Consider the following 24,885-nt stretch of genomic DNA (forward strand, 5'->3'; position numbering starts at 1 on the left):
ATGTGCTCGGGAGTTGTGTGACTGGCCAGGAAGTTGAAGTTATTATACCTGCACAGACGATCACTGATCAACTCGATCTTAGTTGTGAATCACACAAACAGATAAGGGGAAGAGACACAGTTTGTATTGTTCTTCACCCCATGTGAATGAATGAATGTGAATGTACATTCTTTTAGAGGTACTATAGTTAATGTTAAACTAAAGTGTTAAGCATTTATGTTTTACTTTTACTAGAAAATGTGTTCGTTTGACCTATGCTGTGCCCCGACTACTGCATTATAATGCTGCTGCTGGAAGATTGGCTTGACGATAGAAGGCTGTTCTCATTTAAAACCACAAATGGAGTGACATTAAAAGACTCTCAAAACCTGACATACCTGTGTTTGAAACATGAAATTTTATTCCAGACAGCTATATAAAGATGAATAATGTGGAGTTTAGTCCATCTTTGGATCAGTTTACTTGAATAAGAAGAGTTTCTCACAGATAAATCCAAATGTTACTCTTGGATCACGGATCAGAGCGTTGTTGTGTGAAAATCAAATTTACATTTTGCAGCCCTGATGTTGAGAAAATCTTCAGTAATGTTCAGAAAAAGAAGTCCCATTAAAGAAATAAGATTGTTATTTTTAATAGACTATTAGCTTACACTAACATGTGTTAACAAGCTGTATTTCACTTATTAATTAAATGATATTCAGTGGATGCCATTTACAGGTCTGAGGTTTGATTCTGTATAGGATTAAATAAAGGAAGAATGTCATGCTGAACCACACTTTAACCAAAATAACACTGCAATTGCACCATTTCTTTTTGTAATGTTTTGTTTGTTACCAAAGTAGGATCCTTTCCTTTTAATTCTTCAACACAAATGAATAAGATACTTCTGTCTTGGCTGCTGACTCATGGGAAGAGAAATCACTTGTAGGTTAAGGTCAGACTTTCTTCATGGCAAAAGTACATTTATTTCAAGAATTTTCTTCTATTTGAAGGTCAGGGCATACTGTCAAAAGTGATGTGATTAAAAAAAATCAATAGTTAATGACTATTCAGAAATTATGAGAATCCAAAGTGCCGTGTACTGGTTTCAGACATGTCAGATATGTTGACTGATTTACATTTTACTGTTGATTCCTGGAATCATGATCTACGTAACATGAATCAATCTTGGGTAAACAAACATTAATCATTTGTTGTTTTTTTGAAAATTAAAATAGCAGAAAAACACATTTTAAGGCTTTCCAATGAATGAAATCAATGCTTTTAAAACTCCTGGGAGACCCTGAAGAGCTGCTCTGCTTATTCCCAGATGAACTTTAAAGGCAAATCACCAAGTTTCTCCTGAAGGACTTGATCCACTCTTTCACTCTGTGCAACAGTCAGTGTGTTCTTCCAGTCTCCAATCTGACCTGTAATGAAGACAAAAACACAACACCTGATACACTGATATCACATTTTTCTGCACAGCAGCTGCAGGTCTGTTATGTTACCTTTGCGCAAGAATTTTCCACTGAACTGCTCTGGTGGAAGGTGCTCATAGTTTGCTTTCGAGTCCTTCTTCATGTTCTCAAACTTAGCTTTTTCCACAACTTGACTGATGGTGGCTTCAGTCAAGTTTTTCCCTAAGAAGTTGCAGATCTTCTTCACTGATCCTTTCAGGTCCTGAAAGAAAAGCAGGAAGGCAAGAGAAAAAGAACCTTAAACTCAGCCAGATATTTTGTTTGAGTTTTTTAATGAACAACAAAAGTTTGAAGAAACATCTTACCAAAATCATTTCCTCGTAGGTCAGGAAGAGGATGTTGTACTGGTCTCTGTTTAAATACCACTCCCTGACATGGTCAAACCAGGATGACCCATAAACTGTATATTGGCATAATGCATCCAGTTATTTGGCGTTCTCATTTAATTGAGTTTACACACACACACACACACACACACACGCAAAATGGTGCCTGTGCTAACATACTAGCACAGCACCACAAAGTCACCACTGTTGTCTCACACTGAAACCTTCAGGTCAAGTCTTTCAAACATGTAGAGCTGCGAGATGAATCACATGACAGAAAAGACAAAACATTTAGAGATATAGATTTCTTTAAACATTGATTGATCGCCGTTTTTGTCTGCGACTCTTGGTGCCATTGCGTGCCTTGGACCCGGTGGATTCCTGGTTGATTCCTGTTGTTGGGTCTTTCAAAAATGGTCCTGCAAATCTCTTTCCTCTACGACATTTACACTGGCACGGAGTTGACAAGAAAAACCTTCGACCGGTGGATCTGCTTGCTAATGCGTTGGAAGTTTTGGACCCAGTTCCTCTCAGGCTGGGTGTAATAAATACCAGGTCGGTGGCAAATAAGACCTTCATATTGAAGGATTTTTTTCTTTCTCGTGTTCTGGATTTGCTCTTCCTGACTGAAACCTGGATTTCTCCCGGTGAGTTGAGCGGTTTCATTGAACTAGTAGCTGCTGACTGTACCTTTTTTAATGTTCCGAGAGCTGCTGGCTTGCTGCTGTTTTTAAGGCTCACTTGGACTTGAAGCAGCTTTTCCCTTCGTCTCACTACACCAGTTTTGAACTCTGTTTATGTAAACTGGGCCACTCGCATTCGTTGTTATGTGCGATTGTTTATCGCCCCCCGAAATATAACAAGTTCTATATCCGAGTTCTCAGAGTTTCTTGCTGACTGTGCCTCACGGTATGACCAGATCCTCCTGCTTGGTGATTTTAACATACACTTTTGCTGTCTGGGGAAGCCTCTGGCCAAGGACTTCCTTGCCTTAGTGAACTCTTTTAATTTTGTCCCATCTGTTAGTGGTGCCACTCAAGAACGTGGTCACCAGTGTTGGTCAAGTTACTTGAAAAAAGTAATCAGTAACTAATTACTGATTACTTCCCCAAAAAGTAATCCTGTTACTTTACTGATTACTTGTTTTCAAAAGTAATTAATTACTTAGTTACTTAGTTACTTTTTAAAAAACACGATTTACAATCTGAATAGGTGATAAAGCGATAGATCTTTCAGACCAAATTTTACTTTTCTGCATAATCCATCATACAAAATGTAATCAATGGAAAAGTCTCTTTTTTTAAAACTTGTTTTAACAGTTTTAATCTTTTAACTTTATGCATCAAGCAACAATTAAATTATATGCAGCATTCACTGACTGGAAGAAATTAGTTTAACATTTAAACCTATTTTCTGCACATTCCAGCACATAAAATAAAATATTTTTTGTGTTTACACTCACTCTTTCAAATAGATGCAAGTAAAACACAGCAGAAAATAAATAAAATCAAAGACTCAGCGGTCCTGTTGCTCTATTTTCACTTGTAAAGCAGGAGTGGGGTAGGCGGAGGTTTGCCCTGGTGCAGGTGTGCTGCAGCGGTCAGTGGAAGAATCCGCGAGTTTCTATGTGAATTTCCCATTACGTCGTTGCGCACTCGGTGCTTGTTTAGGGGTTTTTTTTCGCTGTAAAAAGAAGTTTTCTTCCCACGCACAATGGACGCTAATGTTTTTGTCACTTTTTATGGAAGTAGTCAGTACTTCCACGCTTTAAACGCTGCACGCTCATACTCTCTCCTGCACTCGATATATGATCCATTGTTGATCTGCATACAGCTGTTGTCACGAACGTCGCACTCGCTTGCATCATTGTCATGAGACATTCTCGCAAAAAAATCACGGTTTTAGTAACGCAGTGTTCCTACGGGAAAGTAACGGTAATCTAATTACCTTTTTTGCAATAGTAATCCCTTACTTTACTCGTTACTTGAAAAAAGTAATCAGATTACAGTAACACGTAACGCGTTACTACCCATCTCTGGTGGTCACACACTGGACTTAGTTTTATCTCATGGTTTATCTGTTTGCAATGTACGTGTTGAAGATGCAGTTTTCTCTGATCATATGCCTATCTTATTTGATATTGCTCCTGCTAATGCTTTTGCAAATCAGGCTCCATGTTATCATGCCTTTGGCTCTGATTCTGCTGAGCGGTTTTCTATACTGTTTGAAAAATTAATGTCTTATGCCCCTGACTTGCCCACTGCAGATGACCTACTTTTGTATTTTGACTTTGCTTGTAAATCTGTGCTTGATGTTGTTGCCCCTTTGAGACTAAGAAAATGTAAATCTAAGACTAGTTCATGGTTAACAGATCGTACCCGAGCTATTAGAAGACAATGTAGGAAATGTGAAAGACAGTGGAAAAAAGATAGATTGCATGTCTCCCTGGAAGCCCTAAAGATTAGTTGGAAAACTTATCAGAGGGCAGTTAAGGCCGATAAACACTCCTACTTTTCTCAACTTATTTTGGCCAACTCTCATAACCCTCGTGTTTTATACAATACTAGAAATTCTGTACTTAACTTGGAGGGTTATGACCTGTTGCCGTCCTCTGAGGCTATGTGCAATAAGTTTATTACCTGTTTTGTGGACAAGATTGCTAGCCTGAGGCCTCTGATCCCACCTATTGTTGATCCGGCCATGCATGCTCCTTGCTCAAGCCTATTCTCTGCTTTTGCACCGATTTCTCTGCGTGATTTAGAGGAGTTGGTGCTACATGCTAAGCCTTGTGGCTCCCCGAACAATGTTGTTACTCCCTGCTTTCTCCAAAAAGTATTTCCCATCATTGGACCTTATATCCTGAAAATTATCAATACTAGTCTGTTAACCGGTCAAGTTCCTAGTGGGTTTAAACATGCAGTCATACACCCGTTACTTAAGAAACCTGGCCTTGATAGTTCTATTATGTCAAATTTTAGACCTATCTCCAAGCTTCCCTTTTTAAGCAAGATCTTGGAGAGGATTGTACATACCCAGCTGTTGGATTATTTGAATGACTCGCAACTGTCTTCCAATCTGGTTTTAAGCCCTTTCACAGTACGGAGACAGCTCTTGTTAAAGTTATGAATGACATTCTTGTTGCTACTGATCGTGGTAAATATGCTGTGCTTGTGTTATTGGACATGACAGCTGCATTTGACACAGTGGACCATGACCTGCTGATCTCCCGCTTACACCACTGTGTGGGAATTTCTGATTTGGCATTATCATGGATAAAATCATAGCTTTCCAAAAGGAGTTTTTGTGTCAAGCTGGGGCTGGCCACTTCCTCTGTGGCCCCTCTGCTTTTGGGTGTGCCCCAGGGATCTATCCTTGGGCCATTATTTTTCTCGCTGTATTTACTCCCCCTTGGTGCGATTTTTCGTAAACACGGAGTGTCATTTCATTTGTATGCCGATGACTGTCAGCTTTATTTACCTTTTAGTCATTTGGATGCCTCCCCATGTCAATCACTGCTTGACTGTCTCAGCGATATAAAATTATGGATGGAAAATAATTTTTTGAATTTTAATGGTCGCAAAACGGAAGCAATTTTATATGGCCCACATCGCTCCAGATTCTCCAGATGTTGATTTTGGTGATTTGACCTCTCATCTGAAAAGTTCAATCACTAATCTTGGTGTTAAACTTGATTCTGTGCTTACTTTTGAAGGTCATGTAAATGGGGTGGTAAAATCAGCTTTTTATCACTTCAGACGCCTGTCGAAGGTTAAGCCTTTCCTTTCCAAACCCAATTTGGAAACTCTTATTCATGCTTTTATCACCTCATGTCTGGACTATTGTAATTCCCTTTTAATAGGGGTCAGGTCGGGCACCTTGTCACGCCTGCAGTTAGTGCAAAATGCGGCGGCACGATTTTTAACCGGTAGTAGGAAATTCGATCACATCACTCCGGTTCTCGCTTCCTTGCATTGGCTTCCCATTGAATTTAGGGTTCGTTTTAAAGTCCTTTTATTGGTTTTTAAATCTTTAAATGGTCTGGCTCCTGTCTACTTATCTGACTTGCTGAAGCCACATGTTCCTCCTCGCTCGCTCCGTTCAGCTGAGCAGCTGTTGCTGTCGGTCCCTAAGTCGCGGCTGAAATACAGAGGAGACCGAGCATTTTCAATTGCGGCTCCGATGCTCTGGAATAACCTTCCCCTCCAAATTAGATAAGCGTCATCAGGAAAGAGACATTTCATCTTTAAGTCCAGATTGAAAACCTATTTTTATTCCCTGGCTTTTAACTCTGTAGGAAACTGACACCTTCTTATTTATTTTATTGTATGTAATGATTTTATGGTATGTTTAATTTGGTAGTTGTTTTGATCTGTGTTGTTCAGCATTTTGGTCTGCCTGGTGTGTTCTTAAAGTGTTATACAAATAAACAATGATGATGATGATGATGATGATAATAAACAGTTTTATTTGTTTCTGTCTGCTGTCTATGGTGCATGGCCCATGGTCATGATAATCTATCAATAATTCTTCCTCGACGATTCTCAAATATTTATGTGAATAAAGGTATGACAGGATTAGAGGATGAGAGTGTGGGGAGTGAGTTGGAGGGTGGGGTGGGCTGCTTTTAACCATGTAAAGCACTTTGTGCTACATTTTTTTTTGTATGAAAAGTGCTTTATAAATAAAGATTGATTGATTGATTGATTGATTGATTGATTGATTGATTAGCGAATCAATTCAGTTCTATTTGTATAGTCACCTAAAGGCAAATGTTATTGCCATTTGAATGAAAAATAACCTTAGAGATCAAATGTGTCTACAAACAACTGAAAATGCAGTTAAGCCAAACAAGCCAAATAATTAGAATTTTTAACGCAAAATCTGTTACTAAAAGTAACTAATGAAGAAACAGTACATGTCAATTTATTAACATATGTCAACATGTTACTTCGTATATTTTTATACATACATATACACATACATGTATACGTGTAAATATATATATACATATATATATATATATATATATACAGTGGGGCAAAAAAGTATTTAGTCAGCCACCGATTGTGCAAGTTCCCCCACTTAAAATGATGACAGAGGTCAGTAATTTGCACCAGATGTACACTTCAACTGTGAGAGACAGAATGTGAAAAAAAAATCCATGAATCCACATGGTAGGATTTGTAATTTTGGGTGTTGGGTGTTGATGTCATTAGACCACACCCCTTCTCATTACAGAGATACACATCACCTAATATGCTTAATCGGTAGTAGGCTTTCGAGCCTATACAGCTTGGAGTAAGACAACATGCATGAAGAGGATGATGTGGACAAAATACTCATTTGCCTAATAATTCTGCACTCCCTGTATATATATATATATATATATATATATATATATATATATTTATTAGGGATGCAACGATCCACAAAATTCATGGTTCGGTTCGATACTTTGGTGTCACGGTTCGATATTTTTTTGATACATTTTTAATTTGTCATTTATTCAAATTATAAATATATATTTTAACTGAAAAGTACAGTTTTTAAATTTAACCCTAACCCTTGTGCGTGTTTTTTATTTTGACAGCGAATGCGCACCTGCGGACCACTTATGTGCAGCCCTGGTTATTTAGCTCGTCATATCGCAGCCACAGAAATGATTTTGATTTCCAAGCCACCCTCATAAAAGTTCTCTAGATCCACCCCTGGCCATGGGACAGTTTGACAGTATCTTTTGTGTGGTTTTAGACTTGGACGAGTTTCTAAAACACTAGATCAACAAAAACATCAGAACATACACTCTTTTGCCCATTAATCATGCCTACTTATGGGGCACCGTTTGTAAAGTGACGCATTTCGGGCAATTTGTCCAAAGTTTGTTGATTGCGTTAAAAATTTTAATTGCGTTAATCGTGATCGTTGACAGCCTTAGTTTGTTGGCGTGTTCGCCCAGGGCACCAAACAGGCTAGGACCACCCCTGCTGACATGCAACAATATTTTATTGAAATCAACAACCGGTCCTAGATATTGTACAATGTACTTTTTCCAGAATGTATATAAAAGATGCAGAAATGACTTTACATTATATGCCTGGTTAGGAATAATTAAATGGCCTATTTACTCCAACAGGTTTCTAAAGTCTGCAAGATCTGGTCACCTTGTAGTGCACAGTTAAGGAACTAAGAATGATATATATATATATATATATATATATATATATATATATATATATATATATATATATATATATATTAGGGGTGCAACGATACACAAAATTCACGGTTCGATATTTTTTCGATACAAAAAATGTTCATGCCTTTTTAATTTGTCATTTATTAAAATTATAAATATATATTTTAACTCAAAAGTACAGTTTTTAAATTTAACCCTAACCCTTGTGCGTGTTTTTTATTTTGACAGCGAATGCGCACCTGCGGACCACTTATGTGCACCCCTGGTTATTTAGCTCATCATATCGCAGCCACAGAAATTATTTTGTCCATGAAACCATAAAGCTGCACTTTCTCTTTGCCTTATAGTCTGATTTGTCATAACTTCTCTGTTTTGTGGTAAGCTTTTTTTTGGCTGTCACTTCTTCACCCTGACCTGTCTTATCCTGCTGCTTTTACACACACACTCACATAAGCTCAGCGATTCTCTGCGCGATCAACCTCTCATATGTTTAAGCTGCGGGAGATTTCACTTGTCATGTTTGCATAGTAATCTAACGATTAATAAGACGATGTCAGAGGAATTGGTGCACAAATTATCATCACTCACAGATCAGTGCTGTCGCTCTCTATACACAGTTCGCACGATTGCAAAGTGAAAGCAAAAAAACAAGCGCAAATTCAAACGCGATTTCAATATGTCACATATTGACAGTGGCTCACCGATGCCAATGACATAATTACCCAGCTACATTTCTGAAAGAATGCAAAAGCATTGACATATATTTTTCCTTCCTACAATAGCCCGACGGGCAGGGCAGAGAAAGATTTTGGTAGCCCGACTGGAAAAATCGCTAGCCCCGGGACGTCGGGCTAGCGATTTTGCAAGCCCTGTATCTGATTGAGTAATCACTCATCTTTGGAAAAGAGAGTTTATTACAGAGAAATGTCTCTTTCCAAAATAAAAGCTATACTATCCGCTTCTCAGCAGCATATTAAACACATGAGGTCCCCATAAGGAGAATCATGTGCTAACGGCTGTCTAAATGACTCGGCTAAAGTTAGTAGCATGCTTGCTTGTTTTTGTCTGCTTCCACTTGTCTTTGCACTAGGATGATGTCGGCGTAAATGTGCAGTCATATTCGTTGTGTTCCCACTAGAGCTTTCAGGTTAATCTCGTTGAAATGACCTTAACGCCACAACACGGCAAATCTCCGTTAACGAGCTACCCCTGATAGTCCCGTGCATGGGGCTAGACGGCCAACACGTTAACGAGCTAACTGCGCTAACACACTAGTTCCCACCCATGTAGTTGAGCATTGCATGGCACATCCAACATACTGTTTTACTTTAGTCCATGACGCGCTTACCTTCAGGGTCATACGTCACATGAAAACCAAAATAATTCCAAACACCAGATCTGAAGGGTGGGGGAGGTCTATGTTGCAAGGAGAGCTTAACTTCTGTCTCGCTAGCTTGCCCTGCACTATTCCTTCTGACTATGCTGTCTGTGTTGAGCGCTCAGTGGATCTGCGCTCGACAGTGCAGCCTAGGCGGAGTAGTCGAACGCAGATTCACTTAGCGCTCAACACAGACAGCATTGTCAGAAGGAAAGTTGATAAAATAAATTACAAATGTTGTATTGTTCGATACATATGCGTACCGAACCGAAAGCACTGTATCAAACGGTTCAATATCGATACGAATATCGTTGCACCCCTAATATATATATATATATATATATATATATATATAGAGTAATATTTTAATTTGTGTTATATATATATATATATATATATATATATATATATATATATATATATATATATATATATATATATATATATATATAGTACATACATACATACATACAAGTTAAAATATTACTTTATAGTAATCAGTAATTGATATACCATTATGGGGATTAAAGGTGAGGAAACTTACCGTTTCCTGTTATGTACCACTCAAAAAACTGGTCAAAACTCTCGGGAGTCTCCAGGTTTGCTAGAGCACTGCTGAAGTGATAAAAAGACACCATGTTGTCCTTTGGATTCCTCATCAAATACACGATCTGAAATATATTTAAAAAAAAATTTGAATATTAAAAGTCTGTCACTTAAATGTAATGATTCACAAAAAAAAACTAAATTGAAATCTTAAATCTTAATAAACATTTTTTTAAAAATGTAATAATTCACTATTTAATGTCATTAGTTTAAAAGAAAAGCAATTTAAAATTTAATGTTACAATTTGATTTCAGATAATATTTTTATAAATTCATTTTAAAGTCTGTATTTGAGCTTCCGTGAAGCCGAATGCTGACAACCTTCTAGCAGTTTTCTTGCCACCCGACATACGGTCCGCTACGTTGCTCAAGCAAGTTGGCACTTGGGATGCTAGTGTCACGGCTGGGGCAGCAGTTGTGTGGTGGAATGAATGAGGACCCAAGATGCAGATAGAAGTGGAGATGCAAGTGGAGATTTATTTACAGAGAGAAAACCAAGGTGAGGGCAGAACAGAACATAAACCTAAACTGGGAAAACTAACACAAAGGGAGGACATGAGGCGAGGGGAAGAGAGACACGGAAAAAACACCAAAAGAATGCAGAGTAACGCAGAAGCTTCACAGAGAAACACAGAGGACACGACGAGGAGCACAGGCAGACACATACTATAAATACACACACCAGGTAATCAGGAAATGGCACACAGGAGGGGACACAGCTGGAACTAATGGGCATAACGAGACACAGACGTACAAAGTAGAACAGGAAACACACAGACTGCTTTACAACACAAAACTCGGGGACCCGAGCAGAGCACAGAGGGAGACACAGGTTGGGATAATAAACATGACAACCAAACCCAAAGAACTAATACAAAATCAGAATAAACTAGAAAAAAATTATAATAATAAACTCAAAGCGCTGGGTCACCGACCCAGAACCATGACAGCTAGATTCTCTTCCTCTATCTATCTCCTCTATCTGAAATCAAACAGAATCATTAAAAATAAAACAAATGCTAGTGCTAGCTTTTTGGACCTGGGACCATGTGTTTGTGTAGAAGTGTATGATTAAAAATGACCCTCATATTCCTCGATTTATGACCCCAGAGGATCATTGTTTTAATTCTTGCAGAACATAAAACAACATTTGTTTTGAAGATCAACCACTCTATTTTCATTTGCTAGGATTTCCTGGTTTCTAAAAGCTACCAGTAGTCAAAGTGCAAGCCTCAAAAACTGAACTTCAGTGACCAATAGGTAACATCACAAAAAATTAAATTAATCTTCACAAGTACAAATTTAATTTGCTTTATTTTTGCAACAATAAGTAATCAAATGCTTTTAACTTTCTCAAACTTCAAGACTGTCTCTTTCTTCAATAAGATTTCAACTTCTATAAAGTACTGACTTTTGGCTTCTTCTCCTTCACTCCTGGAGGCATGATGTGTACAGGGAGATGCGAGGCGAAGAGCCGTGGAGAGGGAAGAAGAGCGTATTCAGCTGTCTTGTACTCCAGCCACGGCATCCTCTCAATGTTGGTTGAATATTTAGTCTGATAGCTATGCATTTCGTGGATGGAAATCATGATCTGCTGAACCCATACAGTACCTGATGTGGGGAAAGACATTAGAGGTGATCAGTGGATCAGTCTGGCCAGCACAAAACAGCAAATACCAACAATGTGTGAAATTTTTCACCAACCTGACTTTGGATAAGTCACAAGGAAGACATCGCTGTCTTTTATTTCAAAGCTTTCAAGGGAGTCTAGGTACTCTGGAGTTGTAAGACTGGTCACAAAGTTGAAGTTCTTATGCCTGAACAGACGGTCACTGATCCCCTCCATACTAGTTCTAAATAAGACAGATATAAAAAAGAAATAGGGATGTAAAATCTGTGAATTGCTACCTTATCATGGTGGAGAGGTTTATGTGTCCCAGGGATCCCAGGGCCTATATTGTTGGGGGGCGTTTTGCCCCATGGTAGGGTCTCGCATGGCAAATTGATGCTGGGTGCAAGCCCAGACAAAGAGCAATTCAAAAACCTGTTTGAATGTGACTCTGAAATGAAGAAATGCAGTAAAATGTGTTACACTCAACACAAGCAGCACAGAAGAAAATGTTGATCCAATCAACAAATTTATTATTGTGAATGATGGACACTGAAAATGGTATTTGGATGGTTTTACAGTTGTTCAATATGGGAATAGTCTGGAGAAATAGAATTTCTCTCTCACACATCTCATGAAGGACTTCATGTCACCAATGAAACCAACTCTACTTGAAATAGAATATTTAGCTATGGCACAGACAAAACTCATAAGATTAAGTCAGCAAAAAGTACTATGAGGAAGAAATCATAGACCTGAAAAAAAAATGTAACTGGTAAGAAAATCATTCAACAATCCTGCCAAAGAATTCTCATATTGCTGACCTGATCTTATAGCATATTCACCAAAAAGTCTTCACACATCCTCAGCCTTCCAGGCAAGAAGATTCCCAAAAAGTTGATTCTGTTCATCTGGATGTAGCATTTTCACATTTACATAATGACTGAAGCTTCAGTCATTATGTAAATGTACTGTTTAAAATAGGGCTGCTCGATTATGGCAAAAATGATAATCACGATTATTTTCACTGAAATTGAGATCTCGATTATTTGACGATATTTATTTAACCCTTTAAGACCTACCATAGAACCAAGTCCGCCAGAGCTTATATATATATATTTTTTTACATGTTGTAGTGCCAATTGTGGGAGCATTTCAAGTTGCTATACATCAATACAACTGTTATAGCCCATATTTTAATAATCTGTATGCATTAAGTCCATAGTAATTACATTAATTGCAAAAAAGTGCAATAAACTACAAAAAAATTGAAAATAGTTTTTGTTTTTTTTTACATATATATTTCTACTTGGGGAAATTTAAGAGGCTTATCCCTCAAAACTTTAAATACAAAAAAGTTGTACAAAATAGTTTCCCACCACAGGAAATTTATTTTGAGTGTCTTCATAGTTTTATTTTGGAGATACAGCAATGATGCAAATTTGCAAAGAAAACAGCATGTGCATCAAAATAAACTATTTCCAGCAGTGCAATTCGAGTTCTAAGCATTCCAGAAACTATTCATAAAAGTATAGAGTCAAACATGACTTATAAAAACACCAGTATAGGCTTTTAAGGCCTACAAGTAAAAAACTACATTTTCCGCGAAAATGACGTCACTTCCGGTTTCGGACAGGAAATGGCGGACATGCGACAGTTCGCGTTGACGTCTTGTTCAATGTGGGAAGTGTTACGAACAGCTGATCGGATCGCCAAAGCGTGTTTCTGGAATATTATGTTTTTGTTGCTGCAAGTGCCTTTTATGCAATTTTTACAAAGCTTTATGTGGAAGGAAACTGTGACCTAGGACAAGCTGATGGCATAAGATGTAAGTTCAACTCCTCTGGTTTCATATGCAAAACAAATTATTGCGCTAGCTTACGCGGTTCTATAATAATGACTTTAAAAAATAATATAAAATAGTGTGCAAATACTGATAACAATGCAAATGTTTGCAATATAAAAAAAATAAATGAAAAATGTAAACATCTATGTTTCGTGAACTTTGCAGTGTTGCTCTGTGGTGCAGTTACGACACCGTAGCAAAGTTTACACACTATGTCTACTTGATCCACGTTTGACTCCGCGAATCCATAATGTTTCCACACCACTGAAGTTTTTTTTTACTTCTCTTTTCAACCAACGGCAGTCACTCTCCTCCAAATAACTTCTGCTTAGCTTTCCGAGCTTTCCTCGGGTCCTCTTAATTGTTGTGACACGTGTTCGAAATGCAGAGAGGTGCCTCGATTTGCCACATGGAGCAGCGCGAGAGTAAAGCACGAGGGAGGGGCTAATAATCGGCTCAGTCATTTTTAATGATCGTTGAAAGCCCAGATCGTAATCGTGATTACAATTCGATTAATTGAGCAGCCCTAGTTTAAAAGCCATTCATCCACTGAACACATCCACACTATAAATGCTAATAAATAAACACTCATAATAGCAATTATCATAGCCACATTAGGAGCAATGTTAGACTTTTACCTGTGTAATTTACATTACAAGATTACATTGCATCTTGCAACCCTTAGTAATTGTATATGTTAATATGAATTACTGAAATAATTTACTCCAAATCCTCCTTGGCCACACCTCTGTTTACCGTTAATCTGAAATAATAAATAATCACTCCCATTGTAGCTTCCCATTGTAAACAACAAAGCATAGAAACAGTCTGATAATATATGCAAATAAATTCTCAAGACAGAATACTACAAAAAGAAATTCACAAAACAGATTTTTACTGAACCTGCATTACATTTAGAACCATTTTAATAGTAGAAAGGTAAGTGTTGTATTACCTGGATGTTTGCAGCAAGACCAATAGAGTGAATGTCCCGTACACCTCTTTTTATTGACATGTGTGTGCTCCGAGCCTCCACAATCTTTCACAACATTGCCACAGCATAATTTGCTGATAAGATAACATGGAGAGTCCAGAGTGCTGATTTCTTTCTTATGTTGGCATTCATTCAGAGAGTCACAGATCTCCACCTCTGGCTCTGAAGAACTGGGAGACCTCAGACTCAGAATAGTTATACAGGCACCTCTAGATTAGTTGATTGTACTTCATTAACTTTTCAAAATTAAATATGGTACACTGATTGGAGAGGGAGTTGGCAAGTTCTTACTTAGCTCAAGAAACTGTTTCAAATCTGCTTAATTAAAAACAGAAATTTTTTAATGGAAAGACAATGCATTGACTTCTCTGCCCAGTCTGGAAGGCAGCCATGCTGACATTGAATGAATGTCACACCCTGGCTCAAGAGTTATTACAAAAAAAAGGGAGAAAGACACCAAACAAAGATTTACGAATGTTTGTTTGAGTGACACCTGACTCCTTGTCCCAACCCTGATCTTCACACCAGCTTGTCAGCAGTCACCAGCTGTTCATTTCCTGTGATTACTCAGTTGCTAATTGTACTTACCTCTGTTAGTGTGCCCCAGCTCTCTCTGTGATTTCTCTAGTCTTCCATCATGTTCGCTGGTTTTCTTCTAACAACATACACACACATATATATATATATATATGGTGGAGGGTGAAGGTAACGGTGGTCCCCGTGGTAATCGGAGCACTAGGTGCGGTGACTCCCAAGCTAGGCGAGTGGCTCCAGCAGATCCCGGGAACAACATCGGAGATCTCTGTCCAGAAGAGCGCAGTCCTGGGAACAGCTAAGATACTGCGTAGGACCCTCAAGCAGTGTTGCCAACTTAGCGACTTTGTCGCTATATTTAGCGAGCTTTCAGACCCCTTAGCTAAAAAAGACGTGAAAGCGCGTATCGCTTTTACTCTCAACAAGCAGCGGGTGCTGTAACGCAGTCAGTTCTTTTACTCTTTTACTCTTATGCTGTTTTGTGGATCACAAGGTTTAAAACTACTTATAAACACACACACAAAGTAACTCCACCAGAGTGCCTATTTCGGGTCACTTTTGCCGGTCCAAGCCCGGGTAAAGGAGCAGGGTTGGAATTGTGACATTAAAAAAACCAATAATTGCTAAAAGAAATTTAATTTGTAGTTCTAAATAAACTCTAAATGTATTTAGGACGTTTTTTACTCACTTTATGTCCCTTCCACAATGTTATTTCTCTCTCCAACAACATAAGTTACAATTAGATTAGCATGACCAATTATGCAAATTAGGCGATGACGTCATTTAGTGACTTCTAGCGACTTTTAGGACAACCAATAGTGATTTTCCTTACTGAGGAGTTGGCAACACTGCCCTCAAGCTCCCAGGCCTCTGGTAGAGGACCCGAGCTTGAAAGATAAATCGCCCGCAGGGGCGTGCTGGGTGTTTTTTTTTTTCTATACATATATACATGTGTGTGTGTGTATATATATATATATATATATGCAACTAAGAGTGAGATATATATATGTATATATCTCACTCTTTGTTTTATATATATATATATGGACGATCTGATATCCTTGTGTTGGTGTTGTTCCCACATCATCATGATTAATGTTGTTCCAGGTTCAACATTGCAAGTGACCAATCACGCTCTTGTGACGTCATTCCTTTGCGTCTTCGAAATACCCGCCTTCGAGAATTTTTTCGAAATACAAGTGAAGAAGCGAGAAACCGCCGCCTGTCCGCCGAATTTGAAGTCAATTTAGGATACTTTTCTTTAATAAACGGTAAGCATTATACATATGTTCCTCACTTGGCTTGCTGTTTGTTTGCTAGTGATAGGCTACTTGACGACAGCATTAGCTAACCACTATTCTCTAGACCAGCGTTCCCCAACTTTTTGGGTGTTTCGTGGCCCGGGGGTTGGGTCAGGCAAAATTGCAGTAGCTTCCCTGATCATTTTACAAACATAAGTGAAGAGAATTTGAACTAAAAGCCCTAGACTAATGGTTGTGTGCTGAATCTATGAATCAAACTGGAAACATAATTAACTGGTCCATAGCTGTGAAACTTGACATGAGTTCTTGATTCTATGGAGATTAACAGTAATCCAGAAATTTACAAATTTGTCCTGGGACATCGTGTAGATGTTGTCCCTGGGACATCGTGTAAATGTTGTCCCTGGGACATCGTGTAAATGTTGTCCCTGGGACATCGTGTAAATGTTGTCCCTGGGACACCGTGTAAATGTTGTCCCTGGGACATCGTGTGATAGCTTGTAAATAATGGAATGAAAATTATTGATTGTTATTAACTTGTGAAAAATAAGTGTGACAAATCCACATGTTATGTTCTTACACCCTTACAGAAACTGTGACTCCTTCACAATGTCAGGTAAATGTCAACTCATGTTGAATAATCAACCAATCAAGCCTTTTATTATCACATGCAATGTTACACGTACAACTGCAATGGAAATTTCACTCCCTTCTGACCATACATATATTGCTTAAACATCACATTGGGAAGACAGGTCGGAAACAGTTAGGAAGGTCAGAAAACAATTTAATTAATAGATGAGGGGAGAGGAGGAGAAAAAAGAACTACAACCAGACAAAGCTCCTAGAAGACTGAAATGGATGATGGTTGCAGCATGCAAAAAGAAAATGATATCTGTTGACTACAGCATATGCTTTCTCACAGATTACCTTGTGGGAGTAGCTGGAGTAGCTCTATTCTATTTCAAGTTTGAAATCCCTGTTTGACCAGACAAACATTTCAGATGAGGTACCTCTTGACATAAAAATCCTTTTATGTTGTCATAAAACTAATGTTAAATTCTGCTTTAAATACACTTTATTGTACAATTTACTTAATGAATCGTGTTCCTTAGTTCTGTTTTTATTTATATGTATTTATTTATTTGTTTTATAAGGTAATAGATGGCCTAATCTATTTGCAGTGTGAGGTATGTTGAAAAGCTGGTTTGATCATAATGACATAGCATGTTTACGTTTTTTGTAATGTATTTGAAAACATAGGTGTATTTATGTTATTTTTATAGAATTTCCCTCACATTTATCCAATACCAAGCCAAATCACTGGAAAATTTTTGGATGGGTCCACAAGAGCACAAAGTGCATACTTTTTGAAGGTATGACTTGGACTGTGGTAACTATGTTCTTATCACAAAGGGTTTATAAGTTGACACTATAAACAAACAGCATTTTCCAAAATTGAAGCCTTGTCAGAAGAACCTGAAAAATACCTTTCTGAAACCTTTTCTGTGTAAAGACTTGCTCAAAAGCAATGCACACAGATTAAAACATTTCTTTCTTGGCCAACTGATAAAGAACACCAAAAATTGAGTGGTGCGTGTTGAGTCTGTGGTCTTGATTTGTTTTGTACACACTATAGAACTTAATTAATGTAAACCAAAAATGACACTTTCTATATGTTTGTGTATCTGCAGAATTAATTACAAGTCTCACCTGACAAGCTTTCGCAGTTTTGCAGTGTCATTCTTGACAGAAAAACATACTTGTCACATTCTTTTTATTTCCAGAAAAACATCTTTCAGATGTATGAGAAATTGATTGGAGCCTGTCTGGAAAACGGCAGCCACTGGACCTTGTTTGTAAGTTGCACAGATTTTGCACTCTCTCTAGTGCATGATACTTTTCAGTGTCCCTCATTAGGAAAGCTCAAGGCACAAGCCTACCATATCCATCTTTTTACAAAACAGTTTTGTGACATACCCAAGAGGACCATAGTCTATATGAATTCATTTGGAGAGTCGGAGGCCAGAAAAAGTGCGGTGTTGAAAAACTGGAGGTAATTAATTAACATATTTAACATAACATATTTAATTTAATTGAAATCATTACCGAACGTGGTTATTGATTTCTCTATATGCTTTTTATTTGTAATAACTGCGATCTCTCAGCTCATTTGCTTCAGCAAGAGGCTGCACTGGAGAGTGGACTTTGTCACATGTGAGCCACCCACATCAACAGGATGGGAACTCATGTGGAGTGCATGTCATAATGGTACTGAAAACTATAGCTTTAATCTATATAAGTAATGTTTACATTTTTGCCTATTCAGTTTTTAAAGCCTTAGAGGCAGGATGGTAAAATCTAAATTTTTTTTGTAGATTGAACGATTTCAGCAGTAATGCTGAAAAAAAAAATCATTTCTTTGTTAACCTAATTTCTTTTGTTCTTTTTTTTTCTTCTTCGTCAATTATTAGTTTGCCCAATCTCTCATTGACGGTAAAACACAAGTGGAGGAGTACAACACTGAAATCCCAAAGCTCAGGTCCTGACTTTGCCACTACTTATTTTCCTCAATAGGTAAAGATAGAATTAGCCGCCTTCTTTTTCTCTAACATTGGAAAATGCAGTCAGGAAGTGCAGTCAGTGCTGGTGTGTGATTGCAGCCAAAGACCGGGTACACTATGACATGTCCTTAGCCATATAGATTGTTTATATAATGGACTTTGTTCATTTGTTTTTTGTTTGTTTATTTCTTCTTCTTTTTTTTTTTTAATTCACAGGTGCAGTGCCAGAAATGTGGTGCATACAAACACATGCGTTGTTCAAAGTCTGTTTGTGGCATCTGTATCTTCTGTGAGAGTAAGTCACAATATAACTAAACAATGTCCAAAAATGTTTAAAGTGAAAGATTTTTCGTAATTTTGCCTTTGCACACCAGGACTGTGTAATTAAAGTGGACATTTAAAGATCCAGTTTTTACACAAAACTATTTTAGACATAACTGTGTCGTAGTGTGGGGATTTCCCTTCACAATTAAATTGATATAGTGTTGTTTATATCATTCTTCTTTATGTAACAGCACAGTGCAGCACAGCAGAGGGAAAGGAGTTGTGCAGCATAGTAGGTGGCTATACAGGAGGAGCAATAGAAGTAGCCAGTGAAGAATGTCATCAGGGAAAGCATCAGGCAGCGAATGACAAAGGAAAAGTTCCTAAGGGAGAGAACATCTGCAGCAAATCGACAAGTAACAGTGAGATAGGAAGACTGACAGTCAGAGATGAAGGTACACAGACTGAAGACAAAGAAAAAGAAACAGAAGTATACGGCACAAGTCTGAGTACAGATAATGCTGCTGCTGATGATGTTGACAGGATCGATGCAGATACAGAATTCCAAACTGATTCAGAAGGAACTAGTACAGTTTACAGAGTGCATGGTCGCTTATCTGTACCAAGCTCAAAAAAGAAAACCTACACAATAACAGAAGACGAGATCAAGCGCAGAATCAACGCAGAGAACACGTCAGTTCATGTTTTCAGAGGTTTGATTGGGGTAGGTATACATTTCGTGATTTTGATGTCACCTGAAATAAATCCGGGTTACTCGTATCAATAAAGTGACAATGTGGCTGGAAATTGTGCATTTGCTGCAACATATACACAATTACACCATGTAAACAAAAGCATTTAACTTTGTTTGTGCGTGTGTGTGTGTGTGTGTGTCTCTCTCTGCTCTTTTGGTGTTTGCACTTTTTCTTTTTTAGGGCCGTAAAGCCAAACTGCCCGCAATGATTCTTGACAGGCCTAAGAAGGCCAAAACTAAAGTAACAGTGTTTAGTGTTCTGAGTGAAGAGGAGGCTGGGGAGCTAGCCCTCAGGTTTGCCAGAAGATTGGCCTGCGATGTCACAAGAGACATGGTCTGTAAAGGCATTGACCATTCAAGTGCTGATATGACAAAGTAAGTTAGTAAAATAATATGAAAGTTGTATCTTTTTTTGTATTATTTGTCATTTCCCCGTATTTGGGTTATTGGTGTAACATTGTTAATCTTACTTTCTAATAACAGACACACCCTTCGCAAAATCCAACACAACCTTAAACATGAACTGACTGATTCCTCAACCTTCAGTTTGCTGACACACACCTTTGGCCCTGCTGCACTGGATTCTGTCATTTTGTTCCTGTGTGAAAAACTTGATCTTGTCTCTTGAATAATGAAACCTTTTGTTTGTTCTGTAAATCAGAATCTTGAAAATTGTTCACTGTTGTTCTAAGTTTGTGTTAACTATTTGGCAAAAATGTTTGGTTCCTAATCCAAACAGGATAATGACTGTTCTAACACGTATCTTAAAAATGCTACAAAGAAAGAAAATTATCACATGTTTCAATATGAATGTAACTGTGTCACACTCGGTTTGTAGTAGCTTTCCTGTTTTATTTTGAGTTTTGGTATGTTTACACTGTTGTCATTTTTATTTCCCTTGTGTTCGTCTTCCCTTATTAATTTTACTGTATTTAATTAGTCTGATTTAATAACTTATAATTATTAACTTTCCAGTGTGTGTGGATTATTGTTTGTTTGATTTCTGCCTGTCTTTTCTATTAAAGATTTGGACTTTTGGACTATTAGTGGACCTCGTAGGTTTTTATTCTGTGCAATTAGTAATTGACTGGGTTTAATTTAGTGGCCTGGAAAACAGGCCCTAGGGATCTGGTCATTTTAACCCCCTAAGACCCGAAATCTTCCATGGCATGCATTTTTAATTTCTCTTTGATATTTGGCCAGATTGGAACCCAGATTGGAAATCTCAAAGCACCACTTCAATGCCAAATTAAACATTTCAACTCACAAGTAGTTATATAAAATACTGCATACAGCCTATAGGAATAACTTTAACAACTGGAAAGGAAAGTTTTTTGCAGCCCATGCTGCAGCTATAGCATTAGATTCTGGCATGTTATAACTGTTTTGAAAAGGAATTATTTCAAAATTAATAGCTGTCAATGTATTATTTACCTCGGGGAAGTTGGGAAATGCTCACAAACTATTCCAAGAAAAGTTTCCAGGGTTTTCTGACTTTCATTGCTGACAATAGCATAGGCCACAGGGACTCCATGCCCATGATCATCTCTTACAACAAGTGTGAATAAGGGAAATGAATACTGGTTAACGCAGTGCGTGGTGTCAACAAATACTAACTGTTTTGCATAGTTCTCCATGTTTGATTTCATTACAGGTGTCTGCAAAACAATTAGGTCTTGGTCAGATGTGTATGGTTGATAGAAGAGATGTTTTCCATTAAGTAAGGTATGTACACTTTGACTGTCTCCACAGTTAATGTCACGTGGTGTGACAAAATGCCCTCTGTTGTGAAGATCTCTGTGTCTGTTAAGGAAAATGTTATAAAACACTTCTTCAGTAAAGACTCAGAGAAGAGAAACACACAGAACTTCTTGCTAGCAAGGGCAGCCTCCAGACAGAGAGACTCGCCCTGAGCACTGCCCCTGTCTTTATTTTATACTTCAGTGTGTGTGTGTGTGTGTGTGTGTGTGTGTGTCCTGCTGATCAAAGGGTCATATAACATGAAGGCACAAAAGGTACATCCTTGGTCACAAAGAGGGCAGTCTCCCCCTCACCCTAAATAACATGGTGAGGAAGTCCAGCAGTTCATCTATATGTAAAGAAGCACTTAAACTAAAACAGACATAGCTACGTTAATCCTACCGTAAAACAATAAAACAAGGTACGAACTCTCATGCTCCCAGGACGTGGGGGTGCATTCCTGGAGTGCACACCAAGCCTGCAGCCTGTTAGAGATCACACACAATTGATTATATGCCTCTAAGTATACATGGTTGAATATTTCCTAATACAAATAACTACATGCAGTATTCTATCATATGCAAACTTATATCACTAAAAGATGATACTGACTACTAAATACAATTTTCCATTGACAGTGTCCATGTTCTTTGGCCCATTTATGACATTCGGTTAGTATGATGGCTGGCTTAGTTCCAAGGGAAAGCAGTTCCTCAATCTTCCTCCTCAAATCACTGGAAATATTGTTGAAATGTGCGTCTTTTGGGTCCGAAGGATCATGCCCATCATGCTTATCATATGTATGCTGCAGGATGACTGTGTGGTCTTTCCAACATTTGAGTACTTTAAATGAAACATAGGCCTTACAGCCCACTGCTCTGTAGCTGTTTCGACTTTTTTTTCCAGCTCTGATGCAGTTGAATTTGTAATAGTCTCTTTTCCTGTCTTTACCTGAGGCCACATTTAAACATTTATAATGTCCATGAAGGGTTAATGAGTTCAATTTTTCTAACACAACACTGAATGGGTCCTCCTGGCATTGTGACACATGCACACAAAGTTGTGTATCTTTTCCAGTTCTTTTTTTTTCGTCATTCAGAACACTTCTTCTAATTATATCGTCCATTTCTGGTGGAAAAATAACAAAGGTTGAATTAGTCAATATTCATTAATTCATTTTAACTTGTTTTGGGGTTTTTTGCAATACAATGTGGTTATTAAATATAATCTTAAATATATACAGTGGGGCAAAAAAGTATTTAGTCAGCCACCGATTGTGCAAGTTCCCCCACTTAAAATGATGACAGAGGTCAGTAATTTGCACCAGAGGTACACTTCAACTGTGAGAGACAGAATGTGAAAAAAAAATCCATGAATTCACATGGTAGGATTTTTAAAGAATTTATTCGTAAATTAGGGTGTAAAATGGCCATTCTTGTATTTTGCTCGTTTGTGCTGTTGTGTTTGCACATCTCTGTTGCTTGTGGGGCTCGCACACAAGAATTTCACTCGCATGTGCTGTGCCAGTGTGCCTGCACATGTGATGTGACAATAAAAGTGATTTGATTTGATTTGATTTGATTTGATGTCCCTGGGACAACATTTACACGATGTCCCAGGACAAATTTGTAAATTTCTGGATTACTGTTAATCTCCATAGAATCAAGAACTCATGTCCAGTTTCACAGCTATGGACCAGTTATTTATGTTTCCAGGTGATAGTTTGATTCATAGATTTAGCACACAACCATAAGTCTAGGCCTTTTAGTCCAGATTCTCTTCAATTATGTTTGTAAAATGATCAGGGAAGCTACTGCAATTTTGTCTGACATTGTTATGACAGCTATATTCACCTGTACATTTATTATATATCATAATATATTGACGGGAGAGCTATATTCACCTGTACTTTCATAATAAATCATAATACATTGATTAATAAACTCTCTTTTCCAAAGATGAGTGATTCCTCAATCAGATACAGGGCTCGCAAAATCGCTAGCCCGACGTCCTGGGGCTAGCGATTTTTCCAGTTGGGCTACCAAAATCTATCTCTGCCCTGCCCGTCCGGCTATTGTAGGAAGGAAAAATATATGTTAATGCTTTTGCATTCTTTCGGAAATGTAGCTGGGTAATTATGTCATTGGCATCGGTGAGCCACTGTCAATATGTGACATATTGAATTTGCGCTTGTTTTTTTGCTTTCACTTTGCAATCGCGTGAACTGTGTATAGAGAGCGACAGTACTGATTGGTGAGTGATGATAATTTGTGCACCAATTCCTCTGACATTGTCTTATTAATCGTTAGCTTACTATGCAAACATGACAAGTGAAATCTCCCGCAGCAAGCTTAAACATGTGAGAGGTTGATCGCGCAGAGAATCGCTGAGCTTATGTGAGTGCGTGTGTAAAAGCAGCAGGATATATATTTCAGTTCTGCTGAGCCAAATAAAACAGGTCAGGGTGAAGAAGTGACAGCCAAAGAAAAGCTTACCGCAAAACGGAAAAGTTATGACAAATCAGACTTTTTTATAAGGCAAAAAGAAAGTGCAGCTTTATGGTTTCATGGACAAAAGAATTTCTGTGGCAGCGATATGATGAGCTAAATAACCAGGGGTGCACATAAGTGGTCCGCAGGTGCGCATTCGCTGTCAAAATAAAAAACACGCACAAAGGTTAGGGTTAGGGTTAAATTTAAAAACTGTACTTTTGAGTTAAAATATATATTTATAATTTTAATAAATGACAAATTAAAAAGGCATGAACATTTTATTTTGTATCGAAAAAATATCAAACCGTGACACCAAAGTATCAAACCGAACCGAACTGTGAATTTTGTGTATCGTTGCACCACTAATATATATATATATATATATATATATATATATATATATATATATATATATATATATATATATATATTAGTGGTGCAACGATACACAAAATTCACAGTTCGGTTCGGTTCGAATCAGAATCAATAAATCAGAATCAGAATCAATAAAGTATTCTGATTCTGATTCTGATATATATATATGGGAACCATGAAGAGGCCGCTAGAAAAGCTGCAACCACCAAGTACCTGCAGAGGGTGATATTGCGAGCCCTGTATCTGATTGAGGAATCACTCATCTTTGGAAAAGAGAGTTTATTATAGAGAAATGTCTCTTTCCAAAATAAAAGCTATACTATCCGCTTCTTCTGGGCTATATTCTCAGCAGCATATTAAACATATAAGGAGAATCATGTGCTAACAGCTGTCTAAATGACTCGGCTAAAGTTAGTAGCATGCTTGCTTGTTTTTTTTCTGCTTCCACTTGTCTTTGCACTAGGATGATGTCGGCGTAAATGTGC

General features: G+C 37.8%; 2 protein-coding genes across 5 annotated transcripts in view; one reads left to right on the forward strand and one right to left on the reverse strand.

Annotated features, from left to right (window-relative positions):
* Window positions 1-703: 703 nt before the first annotated feature.
* Window positions 704-24,885, reverse strand: part of LOC309704319 (amine sulfotransferase-like) — a 137,880-nt gene continuing 113,698 nt past the window's right edge. The window contains exons 1-7 of one of the 4 annotated variants that reach the window (XM_082529393.1): window positions 15,004-15,871; window positions 11,671-11,819; window positions 11,378-11,577; window positions 9,905-10,031; window positions 1,766-1,860; window positions 1,491-1,662; window positions 704-1,409 (exon numbers count right to left, since the gene is read on the reverse strand). In XM_082529393.1, coding sequence (XP_082385519.1) covers window positions 1,300-1,409; window positions 1,491-1,662; window positions 1,766-1,860; window positions 9,905-10,031; window positions 11,378-11,577; window positions 11,671-11,812 — 846 coding nt within the window. In that variant the 5' untranslated portion in view covers window positions 11,813-11,819; window positions 15,004-15,871 and the 3' untranslated portion in view covers window positions 704-1,299. Of the gene's footprint in view, window positions 1,410-1,490; window positions 1,663-1,765; window positions 1,861-9,904; window positions 10,032-11,377; window positions 11,578-11,670; window positions 11,820-12,010; window positions 12,024-14,376; window positions 15,872-24,885 lie in introns of those variants that run through there. The other 3 variants (XM_082529402.1, XM_082529394.1, XM_082529396.1) reach the window with 3 other exon arrangements.
* On the forward strand, window positions 15,386-20,862 carry LOC309704321 (uncharacterized protein). Its single transcript, XM_082529404.1, has 12 exons — window positions 15,386-15,394; window positions 16,057-16,220; window positions 16,802-16,827; window positions 17,369-17,401; window positions 17,498-17,587; window positions 17,999-18,070; window positions 18,179-18,267; window positions 18,380-18,482; window positions 18,686-18,753; window positions 18,992-19,070; window positions 19,975-20,168; window positions 20,277-20,862. The coding sequence occupies exons 6-12, from the start codon at window positions 18,014-18,016 to the stop codon at window positions 20,419-20,421; spliced, it is 735 nt and encodes a 244-aa protein (XP_082385530.1). The 5' UTR covers window positions 15,386-15,394; window positions 16,057-16,220; window positions 16,802-16,827; window positions 17,369-17,401; window positions 17,498-17,587; window positions 17,999-18,013; the 3' UTR covers window positions 20,422-20,862.

This window comes from Aulonocara stuartgranti, assembly GCF_965226115.1.
Source record: "Aulonocara stuartgranti genome assembly, chromosome: 4".
NCBI lineage: Eukaryota > Metazoa > Chordata > Actinopteri > Cichliformes > Cichlidae > Aulonocara > Aulonocara stuartgranti.